Below are 13,963 nucleotides of genomic sequence, written 5' to 3' on the forward strand. Positions count from 1 at the left end.
CCCAACATAGAGGTGTCTGGCATCCCAGTCACCTGGTTCTGATGCCACACTTCCGGCTGCAGCCCCTACCAGGACTTGTCATCTCTCTGTGGCAGACACCACGGCTGATGCCCAATTCTGTTTGTTGCCCCCTCTGTTAGACGCCCCCGGGTGGATTGCCCCCGGCAACAGCCCCCTTGGAGCCCACACTACCTCCAGATTGCCAACTGTATCATAATAAAACTATAAAGGACCCAAACCTTCCTTATTCTCGAAGCCACTCGGGGGAGCGTCAGGTGCGGAGCTGCCCTGGGGCTCTGTGCAGCGGGAGAACCAGCACAGTGGGCCCCCCGTGAGTTTACAGGCTCTTCCCAAAGCACCTCCCTCAGCCGAGAGGCAGGGAGGCTGGCCATCACTGTTCAAGGTAAGAAATAAAGAGAAACAGAAGTTCGGAGAGGGTGAAGCGTTCGGCCAAGATCCCCTGGGAGGGAGCCCAGTGGACGAGGTGGGGCTGGGTCCCGGGTCCGCTGGTCCCCTGTCCAGGGGCCTGGAGGACCCCCGCTGCCCCTCCTCTGTTGGGATGTTGCCAGAGCAAATGGGGACACGTCACCCGAAGCTTCGCTGTGAAAGCGTTGAGGATCACGGGACAGTACCTGAAAAGCCCCAGACCTCTGCGGGGCCGCAGCCAAAGGCAGACCGGTTATGCAAGAGGACAGCGAGGGCCGAGCCCAGGGTGGGGGCCCACACGCGTTAGCACATCTCCTGCCAACACCCTCCTGCTGGTTGCAAAATCCTGTGTCATATTTCATGGAAAGTTCTAAAGGTCGCCGTGGCACTTGACTGGGAGTGAGATCCTGTGTCACCTCCTTGGGGCCTTCCGAGTCCCCTCCCCGGAGCTGCTGCTTGAGGTGGCGGTGACTTGGGAGAGTGCCGCCCCACCCTGACTCTGGCACCCGCGTCCCGTGGCACTTCCCACGTCACCCAGCACACTCACGGTCACACACAGCAGCAGGGTGCCCCAGGAGCTGGAGTGGAAAGGCTCTTTGAGTGACAGGCGGGGGGGTTGTTTGGCAAAGACAGAGCCCCCTTGACCTGCGGGCTCATACCGGTGACACCTCGAGCCAGGGGGCAATAGGGGCATCTTAATTTTTAGAATACAGAAAAGCGCAAAGTGAAAACCCATGGCAGCGATTATTTTTAGCATATCTAGTGGGGTGCCCCCAAAATATGAAGTCCAGAAACCTCCTTACCATCTGAAGGGGCACCACAGGCCCCATGGAAGGGCTCGGTGGGGGCCTCATTTAAACCCTTCAGGTGGGCCCTGCAGTCCCTGGGGGTCTCCATACCAGGCCAAGGGCCCCCCAGTGTGCCGGAGGCAGTTGACAAGAACCTGCTGCGCACTGTGAGTTTCGGAGTGGCCCCCCAAGGCGAGCCTTGGACTGGAGGGCCATGGAGCAATGGTTTTCAAAGGCTCCGAAGGGTCTAGAAGCCGAGCGTCTGGATCCCTGTTTCATTCTCTCTAAGTCTCGGAAAGGCCGAGTGAACAGGAGGAGTATGCAAAGCCTGGGCCAGGGGTCAGGACCCCTGGGCCAGGGGTCAGGACCTTGCCTGCTCCGAAGAAAGCCGGAGCGCGGCCCACCCGGGCCCCCACCTCCCGGCAGCCGAGCCCAGCTGCTGCCTCCCAGACCCGGGGCTCCCCACGGGGGTCCCCGGCTCCCTGGTGCCTCACCTAGAGACCACCGGCTCGGACGTGAGGCCTGAGCTGCCCTTCGTCTTGGACCCCAGATCTGAGACCTCAGACATTCGCGGCCAACACCCTGCTTGTCGGTCAAAGCTCAAGCTCCAGTATTTTATTCCTTGAAGGAGGAGCCAAGGGCCCCTTCCTCCTGAGGACTTCCTCTTTGCAAACCCGCAGAACGCCGGCCAGGGCAGTGGGGCGGGCGCTGCTCACACGAGAACAGGGACCACGGAGCGAGTCTCCGGCACAGAAGGGGACGGAGTGCAGTGGCTCAGGAAGAGGCTGTCAGGGGTCCCTCAGTATTTGAACTTGGTCTTTGTGCTTGAGTGGTGGCTGGATACGCGGAGGGGGGGGTCACGGGCCCATCTAATTAGGACCCCGAAGCGTCTATAAAGAGTGAAATTATATTTAGTATCTTCTGAGTCAGAAAACCACCCAGTGTCTACACATGTAACCGTTAAAAAGATTGATGTGCGGGTACTAAGTGACTTAAGTTTCAGACAACGAGAAAGTTCACTTATGTGTGCGTCTGGCTCATTTCCTCAGGCTGACAAAATACAAAAATAATAACCAGTAACGCACATTGTTCACTAATTCAGAGGGGCCTTATCCCAAGTTAATTGATGTTACTACATTCTCGAACACCTCCCCACCTCAAATTCTTCTCACTTCAAGGAGGGCGGTACTGCCCCCAGGGGGGGTGGAAATGGGCCCCGGGGGAGGGGCAGTGAATTCTTTTTATACCTAAAGCGCGCGCGCGCGCACACACACACACACACACACACACACAGTGTATAAATAACACATCGGTTGCCTCCTTGTACAAATAGTACATCTATTTTATTAAAATTGCATGGAGGTGAGATCAGAAAAGCCATCTAAAATGGCTCTTTATAAAAATAAAAGGTCGATCAATTTTTAAAAAGGGCTAGAAGGGAAGCTGGGGAAGGTGTGGGAAAGTGAGCATTTCCCGTCCATCATAGTGGACGCCGGACAAGGTTTAACAGCAACAAACCGTAGAAGAGCTGAATACACATATATAACTTAAAAAGGTCCCTCTGGGGTTTGGGTGGAGGGTCAGCTAACCTGGAGTGAAGGTCAGGCTGCGCAATGACCGGCCTGTGTCACCCAGAGAAACGTTGGGGACTAAGGGAGACTGAGGGGGGGAAAGGACAACCCAGGGCAGGGCCGGATCAGGGATTTCTACCTCCCAAATAGGGAGCCACCGAGACGGCTTGTGACACAGGAGTAAAGTCTGTGGCTCAGCGAGGACGCTCGTACCCATGTTAACATCCTGATTTTGATTTTTAACCTACAGCCAGGGGAACGCCCTAGTTTGTGTGAGATCTACACTGACGGATTTAGGAGCAAGGGAACATTATAGCTGCAACTTCCTCTGGCTGGTTACATACATGTCAACGCACACAGGTCTGTGCTGAGAGGGCAAGAGAGAGGCCATGGGCAAAGGCCGTAAAACACTGACACCGGGGAATCTGGGTGAAAGGTACGTGAGAATTCTTTGCGTGTTTTTGCAGCTTCTCTGTAAGTTTGAAATGGTCGAGATAAAAGAAATTTTTCAAAAGGAGTTAAGAAATAAAGTGGTCAGGGCAGGAACGCCTCATTGGTCAGCATCTCCTTGGACATTGCCCTGGGGCCCCTTTCAGCGACATCTGCGTGACAGCCACCAGAGGGCGCCCTCCCTGGGGACCTTGCTGGGTGCCAGGCCACATAGCTCGGCAGAGCGCTGGCTGAGCTTTTCAGGAAACTCAGATACCACGCATACTTTTCCTTTCTTTGTGGGCAGGCAAGACGGGTCACGTTCTTGTGAAGTCTGCTCAGCCCCAGGAGTCAGGCCTCACCAGCTGCCCGGATCCGGAAGGCTCCAGCCGTGGCTGGTCAGTGCAGGGCCCAAGGCCCCGGCTGGGGCAGAGCCAGGGCAGCTCGGGGGGGGCTTCTGTGGACGACGGGGCACGCCGTCCGCCTCAGGACCGAGCCAGGGAGCACAGCCAAGCCAGGGAAAATCTTATTTAGCTAGGCACAGGGTACAACTCCGGCAACTCTGGATTCTGGCAACATGCGGGGATAAGCCCAGGGCTTCCGGTACAACTTTCCAGGAGCAGGACAGAGTGCCTGCCCCCGACCCGACCAGCTCCACCAGCACACAGGCCGGGCTTGGTCCCGCCTCACTCATTCACTCATTCATCCACTCCTTCCCTCCTTCCTTCCAATGGTCACCATGACCTCAGGACACTGGAGCGGAGGACTGAGGGAGGGGCACCTGCTGACCTCAACAAGAGTCGCAAAGTCCCCCAGTGGCAGACTCTGAGAAGGAAACCGACATGCAGGACACGTGTGTTAGGGACACACGTGTTAGGGACACCCTGGGGATCAGCAACCAGGACAAGGAATGGAAGGAGGCAGGACGGGGCTCAGGACCGAGTTGGGAGGCAAGCACGCTCAAGGGAACCCTTAGAGAGAGTTCCGGATGAGCCCCACCCTACCCCAGAGCAGCTCTGCTTGGCGTCCGGGGCTGACCTTTCTGGCTGGCCTGCGGCCTGGGGGCGGGAGAGGCCTAGGTTGGGTGCATCTCCGGCTGTGGCTGCAGTCCCTCTGCCGCCATCCTGCCACACAGACTGACCTCCAGCCTCTACCAGGCCACCCCTGCGCGCCCCCTGCCGCAGCTTCCCTGCACTGCGGCCTCCCTCAGCCTCTCCCACCCAGGAAGGGCTCCCTCACCCATCTCTGGCTGGCGTGTCAGCTCCTCCATCACCCTCGGAGCTACTTCATTAAGTGCCGTCTGCTTCAGCGGCACAGAGGGGTTCTGTCCTGCGGGTGGGACCCTGACTGTCGTGCACCGCAAATGGGCTCCTTGAGAGAAGCCAGGTTCTGTGGAGAAACTGGCCTCGGGGGTCAGGCCCAAACACTGGGGGCCTCAGACCACCACAGTGGGACAAACAGGCCACCATGGGTGGCTCCCTGATCATGGGTGACGGCGGCAGGGCGGTCCCAGCCCCCAGAGCCCCTGGCGTATGAAACAAAGCCTCCAGGGCTCCGAGTGAAAGCCTCAAAAGCCGGAGTTCCTTCCTCCACGTGCAGTACAAAGCCTTTGGCACTTTATGGGAAAACAGGCTTTTATTTGGAAAACAACCTCGAGTCGCTGGGAGAAAAAGGAAGAGCTGCCTACAGTCCAATACAGAGACGGGCAGAAGGACCAGCATCTCACAAGTTAAACTCAAACGGCTCGCCCGACACCCGAAGACACAGAGCCACAGACAGGGCGTGGCGGGAAAGCAACCAAGGTGCAGCTGATCCAGTCCGGGAGCCCAGCCCTACACGGGAGTCCTGGTATCCTAATTTAATTATGAGCAGAAAATGAGATTGACTTGGGTGTTCCAAGTGCACAGGGGCTCGGTCATGGCCATGAGCTAGCTGGTCTTAGAAAGAGAGCCTCCAACGTCCACCACCCCACACCTCTGGCCAAAGCCCAGCGCGTCGTTCCTCCCCTGGCTCTCCGTGCCCTGAAAGTTCCCAGGCCGACTGGCTTCCAGCCGCTCCAACCCGGCCCTGCTGCTCCTGACCATGTAGGGCGGTGTTTTCCTGAGCGCCCGCCGGGAGTCCCGCTGTGCGGGTTGGAGGAGGCATGCTGGGAAAACAAACAGGAGCAGGATGGAAAAGAGAAGGCAGGGCCCGGGGCAAATGGTGTTCCAGGAGAAATGGCTTCTGGCCATACGCGAGCCGGATTACTACAGACTGCATTTCTTGCAGGTGGCTGCGAACAAGAGCATTTCCAACTGTTGCTGTGACCAGCTGTGTGGGTCCCTCACTGGTTGACAGGGGCTCCTGGGTCCCTGGGTATACTGTTACCTTCTTGCCTGTCCCACAGACAGCACAGCCATGACCTGCAGTAGCCCTTGGTGTCATCAAAGGAGCTGGCCATCCTGGTGAGCAATTTTTAATGCCTTTTTTATGGGACAAGCAGCCGAGCCACCTGGCCAGGGCTGGATGGCCCTTCTTGCGCAGCGTGGGGCCAACTAGAGAAATGCGCCCCCTCTGCCCCCGAGAGCTGATGTCGTGTGACCGTGAGGTTCTGGGAAGAAAACCGCTTCTGAAAAGCGCCTGTCACGTCTAGCTGTTGATACGAGAAACCCCTTCTCAGCTATGAGTGTGTCGACTACGCCCCAAGTACACGGCCTTGAACTTCTGGCAGCGCACCTTATAGTCTGAATTCCTGCACCAGACCTTTCCTGACAGTTGGCTTTGGTCTGAGAGAGGAGGGAAAGGATACGGGCACTGCAAGAGGAAGGAGATGGCAGGGAGCTCCGGGGTCCCCGGAATAACTCTGCCCCCTTCGCACTGGGGGACTGAGGACCAGCCCTTTCCTCGCCAGTTCCGGTCATTGTCATCTTCACCCAGACGCACGCACCCTCCGCCCGGATCCCCGGGGCTCCTCCCAGGAAGGAGGCTCTGGCCGGTGCTGGGGACAGTAGGGGGCAGGCACGTGACCCGTCAGACCCATGGTTTTCCAAAAGATGGGCGCACAGCCCAGGGGAATGCAGACTGCACAGACACCCCAAAATAACAGCCACGTCTCCGAGCTTGGGTGGGCGGCTCGAGGCAGGTACAATCTCGTAAGGCTTTCTGGAGAAGGCAGGGCTCGAGGGGGACTGAACGGAGGTGGGAGACCACCGTGATAGCTCTCCGGGCCACACCTGTGGCCCCCGCTGGTTCCCCAACGTCCATCTCTACTACCTGTCACTGCACGGTAGCCACACTGATCCCTCTGTGTGCAAGTCACTCCCTCCGTAACTGTGTCACTCAGCAAAAACATGAAATCCTGCCCCGGCCTGTGAGGCCCCACCCAGCTCCCTCCCTGGACTGCTGCCTGCAGCCTCACAGGTGTCCCTGCTCAAGACGTGTGCACTACCCTGCCCCACCCCCGCCAGGCAGGCCCAGCCCCCCACACCCACCTGGCAGCCCCCTCTCATCCCTGCTCAACTGCCTCCGCCACGAAGCCCTGCCTAAAGCAGCCCCATCCCTTCACCCTGCCCCATTTCCATACACGATGCATATTCCTGACTGTCCCCTCTCCCTGGAATGTCACCCCGCGAGGGCAGGGACTCACTAGCTCACGGCCGGCCGAGTCCTAGTCCCTGGAAGCTCTAGGCAAATGCATTCAGCGTGAGGCAACTTGAAAGATCTGGGCAGGCTGGTCAGGTGTGAGATGGACATGGCTCCTCTGGGACATCAGCCTTCTTCTGTTTGGCAGGTGCACGTAAAGGCAAATGTCCCAGGCTAGACACACCAGGCAGGGAGGGACAGGGAGTCTCCTCCTTGTCCCCTGGGCAGGCCCTCCTGGGGCCTGCACGAGGCTCAGCAGTGAGGCTACATCGCCCCCTAGTGGTCACTCGGCCAGGAAGGGCAGAAAAGGCCAAGGTTTGCTGGGCCTGGCCAGACAGGTACCTGCCACCTACAGTGGAGACACCTCGTCTCTCCCAGCTTCCGATGGTGGCCGGCACCCCTTCGCGTCCTTGGCTTGCAGACACACCATGCCAGTCCTCACATTTGAAGTCACCTGGCATTCTCCTTGCATTGCCATCTTCCTATAAATGCCAGTCACGCTGAATCAGCCCCCCCCCCCCATGCTGGTCTGACTTTACCTCAAGTAATGACACCTACGGTGGCTTTACTTCCAGATACATTTAGAGACACCAGGGGTTAGGACGTCAACGCCTTTTTATTTTTGAGGGTTCACACTTCGACCCGTAACTGTTACCATAAGGATGAAATGAGATTGTGTATTTTTATAGTCTACGTAACTGTGCGTGAAATGAATTCTTCATCTTGCCTCGTTCCCCCACTAGCCCTGGCCCGAGAACTTGACGGTGATTCCCCACTCAACCCCCGCTGAGGCTGCCGGCATCAGGGGCCTCCCTCACACGCAGCCGTGGTTCTGACTGGCTGTCACGGACAGAGTCCACCGGGAGGGCTCTTCCCCGGCGACTGCGATAAGCAGCAATTTCAGGCTCAATTTCACCCCGTCCTCTGCGACACCTGTGACTCAGCCCTCATCCGTGGAAGGGCGTGGGGACTCATCACCACCCCTCACACAAGGACAGGGTGGGGACAGTGGCTGCACTGGCTGCAGACCAGAGTCTTGGGTCTGCCCCCGTCACCATGGCGACACAATTGCAGTTACAGGAACCGGGCTCCTTTTGCTTCGAGAAGACGCTTGTCAAAGGGGGGTTCTGCAGTAAACCCCGTGCGGTGGGAGACCAGGACGGGGTGGGCTGAGGCCACAGCCAAGGTCACTTTCTGGAAACCTGTCTCCTCCTCGAAGGGACTCAGCGGTGGCCTCTCAGGACTTTTTGTTCCAGGTGGTTTTCTCTCCATTCTCTTCCACACAGGGTCTCCTGGCCACAGCCCAGCTGCCCATCGGCGGGCACCCCACCTGGGAGACGGAGGCGCCAGGCAGGGGGCCCGAGGGTCCTGCTGGGAGGAAGAACAGAGCGAGGTCCCTCGGCTGTGTCCCTGCTGGGACTCTGCTGGCCACAGGCTGAGCCTCTGAGCCAAAATGATTCAGAGGGAAAGAAAGGGCCTGTGTTCCCCTAAGAACCTGGCGCTCACAAGCGTGGTGCCGGGATGTGGGGACGGCTGGCGCCCAGCGGGCGGTGGGCCAACACGGCTGGGCCAGCTACAAAGACTGAACAGCTTCGGAAGCAGCCGAGGGACAGGCGTGGCCCAGAGGCCTCTGTCTGCCCCACTGGGACCTCCGGTAAGCCAACGTCCGGCAATATGCTTACCCCAAAAGGTGACCTCCAGGACATGGGGCCTCTGGTGCCAAGGCCAGTACCCCACTCTGTCCCCAGGGGCCGGTGCTGGGTGCCCCCGGCTGTCGTGAGTATTCTGAGTAGCGGCCCAGGTTAGATGGCTGTGAGGGGCGTGAGGGGCGTGAGGGGCGTGAGGGTAAGGGATGGAGACGGGGACAGCTGATGCCTCAGAGCTGGTTTATGCCTTGTCGATGCATTTACAAGCCTGGCATTCACGCCTACGATCTTCAGGACAAGCGGTGTGGCCCCACTTGGCTCTTGGGATGCAAAGGGAGAGAAGAGGAAAGAACCCTGGAGAGAATTCATGGACACCCCAAGCTGAGCAGGTGCTGTCCTGCCAGGTGGGGCTAGAAGGTGGGGCCAAGGTGCTCTGGGAAGGACCAAGGCGGGTCTGGCCGGTCCGAGCAGGCCAGGTCTCTTAGCAGCTTGAGACGGAGAAGACAGCAGGCGTGCCTTCGCTCCCCGGGCAGGGGGGATCTGACGACAACCTTCGAGGGAGGTGGGGGGCTGGCGAGGTCTGGTGGTGCGTGTGTTTCTCGTGGAGGAAAAGTAGCACAATGTGGGCAGAGAGCTTCCATGTCACTCGGCGGGAAGGGTGGGTCCTGTCAGGACGCCCTCGGGGAGGTGTTCGGAGGGCAGGGTGGGCTCTCCGGGTGGGCCCGTATTCTCCAAACACAGCCACGCTCTTTGAAAGGTGTCCTTCTTGTCTGCTTCCCCTGTCCCTCTGCCGTCACCACGGTCCCTGGGCTTACCACTCAGTCTCGCTCTCCAAACTCCAACCTGCCCCCCGACTCCAACCCACGTCCTCGAGTCTCCCTCACTCGCCCCGACCCCCCTGAGACAGTTCCTGCCTTTTTAAACATAAGTCCCTCCGCCCCTCTCTCCGCGGATCGCTGTGCCGAAGCTCCGACAGGCAGGCCGCAAACTTCCACGGACGGCGAGACAGGCTGTCGCTGTTTGCGTCACACGTGCAAACCTGGTCTTGCCTTCATTACACAGGCCAACACCCCAAGATTAAGATGGCCACCCACTTTGGGGGACGTTTAAGTAACATTTACTTTGTTCACTATAGGAGTTATTCTGGTATAAGAAATGACCAAGAAATCACCTCTACTTTTTGCCCCCTAAATGGCTAGTTTAGTTGTCCGATCGCTGGCTTAACACCCCAGAAATGCTTGCCTTTGCAGTGGGGCCTCGCGAGCTGGGTGAGACGTGGACCCGGGAGTCACACTGCCCGAGTTCAAACCCCGGTTCTGCCGCTTACTAGCTGTGTGGTCTTTGCCCCAAGACTTGTTCCCGCTGTGCCTCAGTTCTCCACTTGGGCGAAAATAGGCAAGATACTGCTCCATGGAGTTCTTACCAAGATTAAGAGAGCCATCACATGCAATGCAATTAACGTTGCACGTGGCAGGTGTTTATAACTACCTACGATTATTCAGTGTAGTACTGACAGAATTATGATTATTGTCAGTGACTAGGGAACGTTTAGTAACATGAAATTAAATCCTCCTTTTTTTCATTTTTAAAAAATTATTTTTAGAGAGAAGACAAGAGAGGGAAAAGAGAGGAAGAGAAACATTGATTGGTTGCCTCTCGCACGCCCCATCGGGGGACCTGGCCTGTAACGCAGGCATGTGCCCTGACCAGGAATTGAACCGGTGACCTATCAGTTCGCAGGCCGGGACTCAATCCACTGAGCCAACCAGCCAGGGCAGAATTAAATCCTTCTTGAAAAACAGATTGGCCCAGTGTCCTAGCCGGGCGGAGCACGCACTCAAGGATGAGCGGTGTAAAACAGGATGTGGAGAGACACGGAGACGAGGAATTCTCTGAACCTCGTGGAAAGATCCATGAATTCCTGCTGCCATGGCCCCCCCAGGCCAGCGGGTTCCTCCCCTTTCCGAATCCTGAATGATCATCTCTTCCTCAAATTCTGTCAATACCCCCAAATCCTCCCACAAAATTGCCTTTCTTGTTGAGTGAAGAGGCGTGAAAGGAAAAGGGACCGAAAATGAATCAGAAATAAGGCTACCAACGCGCCCCACGTGGCCCTGCACACAGATTTGCTTCTGAGAGTCCCAGCAGGCCACGCGGATGGGGAAAACTGGGCCGTTTGGTGGTGTGTGTCCGCTGAAGATGGAACAGCCCCGGTGCTCAGGAGCCCAGCTAGTCCTGGTGTGCACACCAGACAGGAGTTCTTCGGGGCCTCATGTAACAAACAGTGTCTTTGCGACATCCCCACGGGGGGCCACGGCAGGTCAAGGGCTGTTCCTCAGCCTGTGGGACCCTTCCATAGGTGGTCTGGACATCCCGATCCAGGAACAGACCGAAGTCTAGGAAAAGCAGGAAGACCGTGCGCCCTCCATGCAGGCGGAGGCCACGCACAATTACAGAATCAAGTGGCCGGGAGTCTGACAGCCCCCCCACCCCGGGGAAGTGGAGTACGCTCAGCTGGACACAGGCCTGGACCATCCCATGTCACCCATGGCAGGGCAGGGCAGGGTTGGTTTCCCATTTCAGGAGAGTCAAGGTCTTGGGCTCTGTGGTTCAAGGGTAAGAGCACGAGCCTGTGTTCTGGGCCAGGCCTTCCCTCGCCTGACCCACACTCACTGTGATGAGCGGCCAGTCACTCCACAACCTCCCGGGGGCCTGTCAACAGCAGGGCTCCCTGGAAGCTGGAGGGAAACCTCACCAAATCGCCTACATCTAATCCAGCGCATCTTACGAGACAGACATTTGAAACCGGCTGTTACCTGGCCAAGGACCTTAATGAGCCTTTGAAACCACTGAACAAAAAAGATGGGGAGTGTGGGCCACTGTTTCCCATCTTCTCGACCCACCGTCCCACCCACAGGCTCCCCCAGACCACAGGACTCGTTGTCTTCTCTGCCCCTTCCCCAGGCCAGCCCCCCCGGTGCCCACCTGCCCTCTATATCCCAGCCTGGGACGTGAACGGCAGACCTGGGCTTCTCCTGCCAACCTGCGTGCTGGGCTGAAGTGTTCTCCCCAAATTCACGTCTTCCCAGGAACCTCGGAACGTGACCTTATTGGGATATAGGGTTGCTGCCAACATAATTAATTAAGGAGAGAGAAGGCCGCCTGCCCTCCTAAGCCGCAGAGCTCAGACTGCTCCCTGTGGCCTGGCCTCCCAGGTCACACCGCACTGACCAGCAGGTCCCCATGCCCATGTGGCTCAGGAATAAAGGAAGACGCCCCAAACCTCTGTTGCCCAAAGGCAAGTTTCCCAAATCATCACCTTCCCGAACAAGCACTTCCCACGTCTTCAGAAAGAGTCAGGAGGAGGAGGGGAGAAACTCAACTTGGGAGTGCGCCTGGTGTATTTGCAGCTGCGATCGACGGTGCTCGACGGAGATGACTTTGCACTTACATCACAAATACTCATGATCTGAAAGAACTCTCTCTTACACACTCACAATCTGTCGGAAAGACATCACTCACACCCCTCGGTGCGGGCTCATAGGCTCCGGGGCCATCAGCAGACCCGAGCAAGGGCTGGGCCCCGGGCCCTGGGCAGGGACACGCCCCAGCTTCGCTGCTTCTCAGAAAAGGCTGGAGGCTGGGGCCTCACCGAGGGTCAGACACTCACAGCCCACGCCACCGCCTGGGCCCCACGCGAGGGGTGGGTACAGAGAGGAGCCTCCAGGTGGAACCAACACTGTCCCGGAGAGAGGCGTGTTCCCAAGGACAGACACAGATGTAGGCGCTGAGCACCAACCAAAAGCCACACGAGGCCAGCTTTGCTGCCCCTGCAGGGGGCACATTGGCCAAGAGGCCAGAGGAAGGTCCCCAGCAGCCCGGCACCCACCTGGAAAATAGCATCAATGCCTTACTTTTTCTGGAGCGGGAGAAGAACCTGATGCCGCCCGGCGAGGTAGACGAGCTGGAGGTGGGGGAGGACTCTTTGGACGAGGAGCGGAAGATGCCGCTGAAGCTCATGCGGCGGGGGGAGCGCGGCGGGGACTCCTGGTAGGAGAACGGGAACACGGTTTTGGGGGAGCCGGGGCTGGTCTTGGGCCTCGCGGGGGCCGACACGGGGCTGGAGGGCCGGTGCTGGATGCCTCTGGAGAAGAAGCCCTTGGAGGGGCTGACCGAGCCGAAGGGGCTGTCCGCCTGCGGAGAGATGGACACACGGGTGGGCTCACTCAGGCCTCAGCCCCGCCCTGGACCTGTCACTGTCATACCCGTCCCTGCTGCGGCCACCGTCACGGAGCCGCTCCTCCACGGCACCCCACCTGAGAGACAGCCCTAAGCCCTTCTGCAGACAGAGGCGGCCGCCGTGGTCTGGGGAAAGCGCCTGACCCTCAGGCTGGTCGGCGCCACCCAGGGGCCGAGGACCTCTGCCCAGCTCCCTGCAGGGGCTTCCTGGTGGGGGGGGGGGCAGACAGGAGGTGGACATGGCTCAAAATGATGTTCCCTCCCCTAGCCCCTCCCCCCTCTAACCTGCCTGCGGATCTGTCCTAGAGACCTGGAGTTGGTCCTCCCGGGTCTGACCACCCAGAACAAGGTGCTGCCCTCTTCAACTGAGGAAACAGGCCTCCGTGATCTGAACACAAGGGCCCAGGCTGCCCGCTGAGGGTCCTGCGCTGGGAGGGACACGTGTCCCCCTCCAAGCTACCGTGGCACAGAGAGGGCGGGGCAGCTGCCAGTGGCAGGAGGAAAGGGAACAAGGCCGGGCACCTCTGAGGCTCACTGCACGGATGACGTGTTCCCAGGGCTCCTGGAGCAAGGACAAAGCCTGGCAGGGACCCGTCCAGCTGAGACCCTGGTGACCAGAGGCGTGCTGGGCAGGCAGCTCAGCGTCCACGCCCAGGGGCAGCCTCAGGGCCCATGTGGGGTGCTGCCTGGACCGCTGACCCCTGTGAGCTCCTCCACCACCAGAGGGCGTCTCCAAACTGGGCTAGAGCTTCCCTCAAGGCCACGAAGTGTGGGCTCTCTCGCTCACCGGTGGGGACACCACTTCCAGGGACTCTCGGTCTTCATCCACCTCTCCGTCACGCCCCACCCTGAGTGGAAGGACCAGTGTGGCCACAGGGAGATGCAGAGGCGGAGAGGCCGGACCCGACGAGAGCCACGTAACTCAAACTCACCTCCTCACAGAGGGGTTTGGGGTTTTCGTTTTCTAACCACTTAGTGTGAAATGCATGTCGACTCTGTGGGTGTTTGTGGAGTGTTCGGGTTCACCACTCTGCCACCTACCTACGCGACTCAGGCTTGTCGAGTCCTAAGAATAATAGACAAGGAGAAGCTCCGAGTGGTGGGCAGTGGGGGCCCGGGGACGTGGTGGGGTGGCTGGAACGCAGGTGACCCTACCACAGGTGGCACAGGCAAGGGCTCTGGAGACAGAGACCATGGGTGCAAGCCCAGAAGCCCAGCTTGGTTCCTGGCAGTGTGACGAGTG

At 58.7% G+C, this 13,963-nt stretch overlaps 1 protein-coding gene across 4 annotated transcripts in view; it reads right to left on the reverse strand.

Annotated features, from left to right (window-relative positions):
- PRKAG2 (protein kinase AMP-activated non-catalytic subunit gamma 2) overlaps window positions 1–13,963 on the reverse strand; it is a 194,697-nt gene that overhangs the window by 118,567 nt on the left and 62,167 nt on the right. For all 4 annotated transcript variants that reach the window (XM_037029475.1, XM_037029472.1, XM_037029473.1 and 1 more), the window contains exon 3: window positions 12,396–12,675. In XM_037029475.1, coding sequence (XP_036885370.1) covers window positions 12,396–12,675 — 280 coding nt within the window. The remainder of the gene's footprint in view (window positions 1–12,395; window positions 12,676–13,963) is intronic.

Source organism: Sturnira hondurensis, unplaced genomic scaffold (genome assembly GCF_014824575.4).
Source record: "Sturnira hondurensis isolate 20B ecotype Veracruz unplaced genomic scaffold, ASM1482457v3 Scaffold0020309, whole genome shotgun sequence".
Classification (NCBI taxonomy): Eukaryota; Metazoa; Chordata; class Mammalia; order Chiroptera; family Phyllostomidae; genus Sturnira; species Sturnira hondurensis.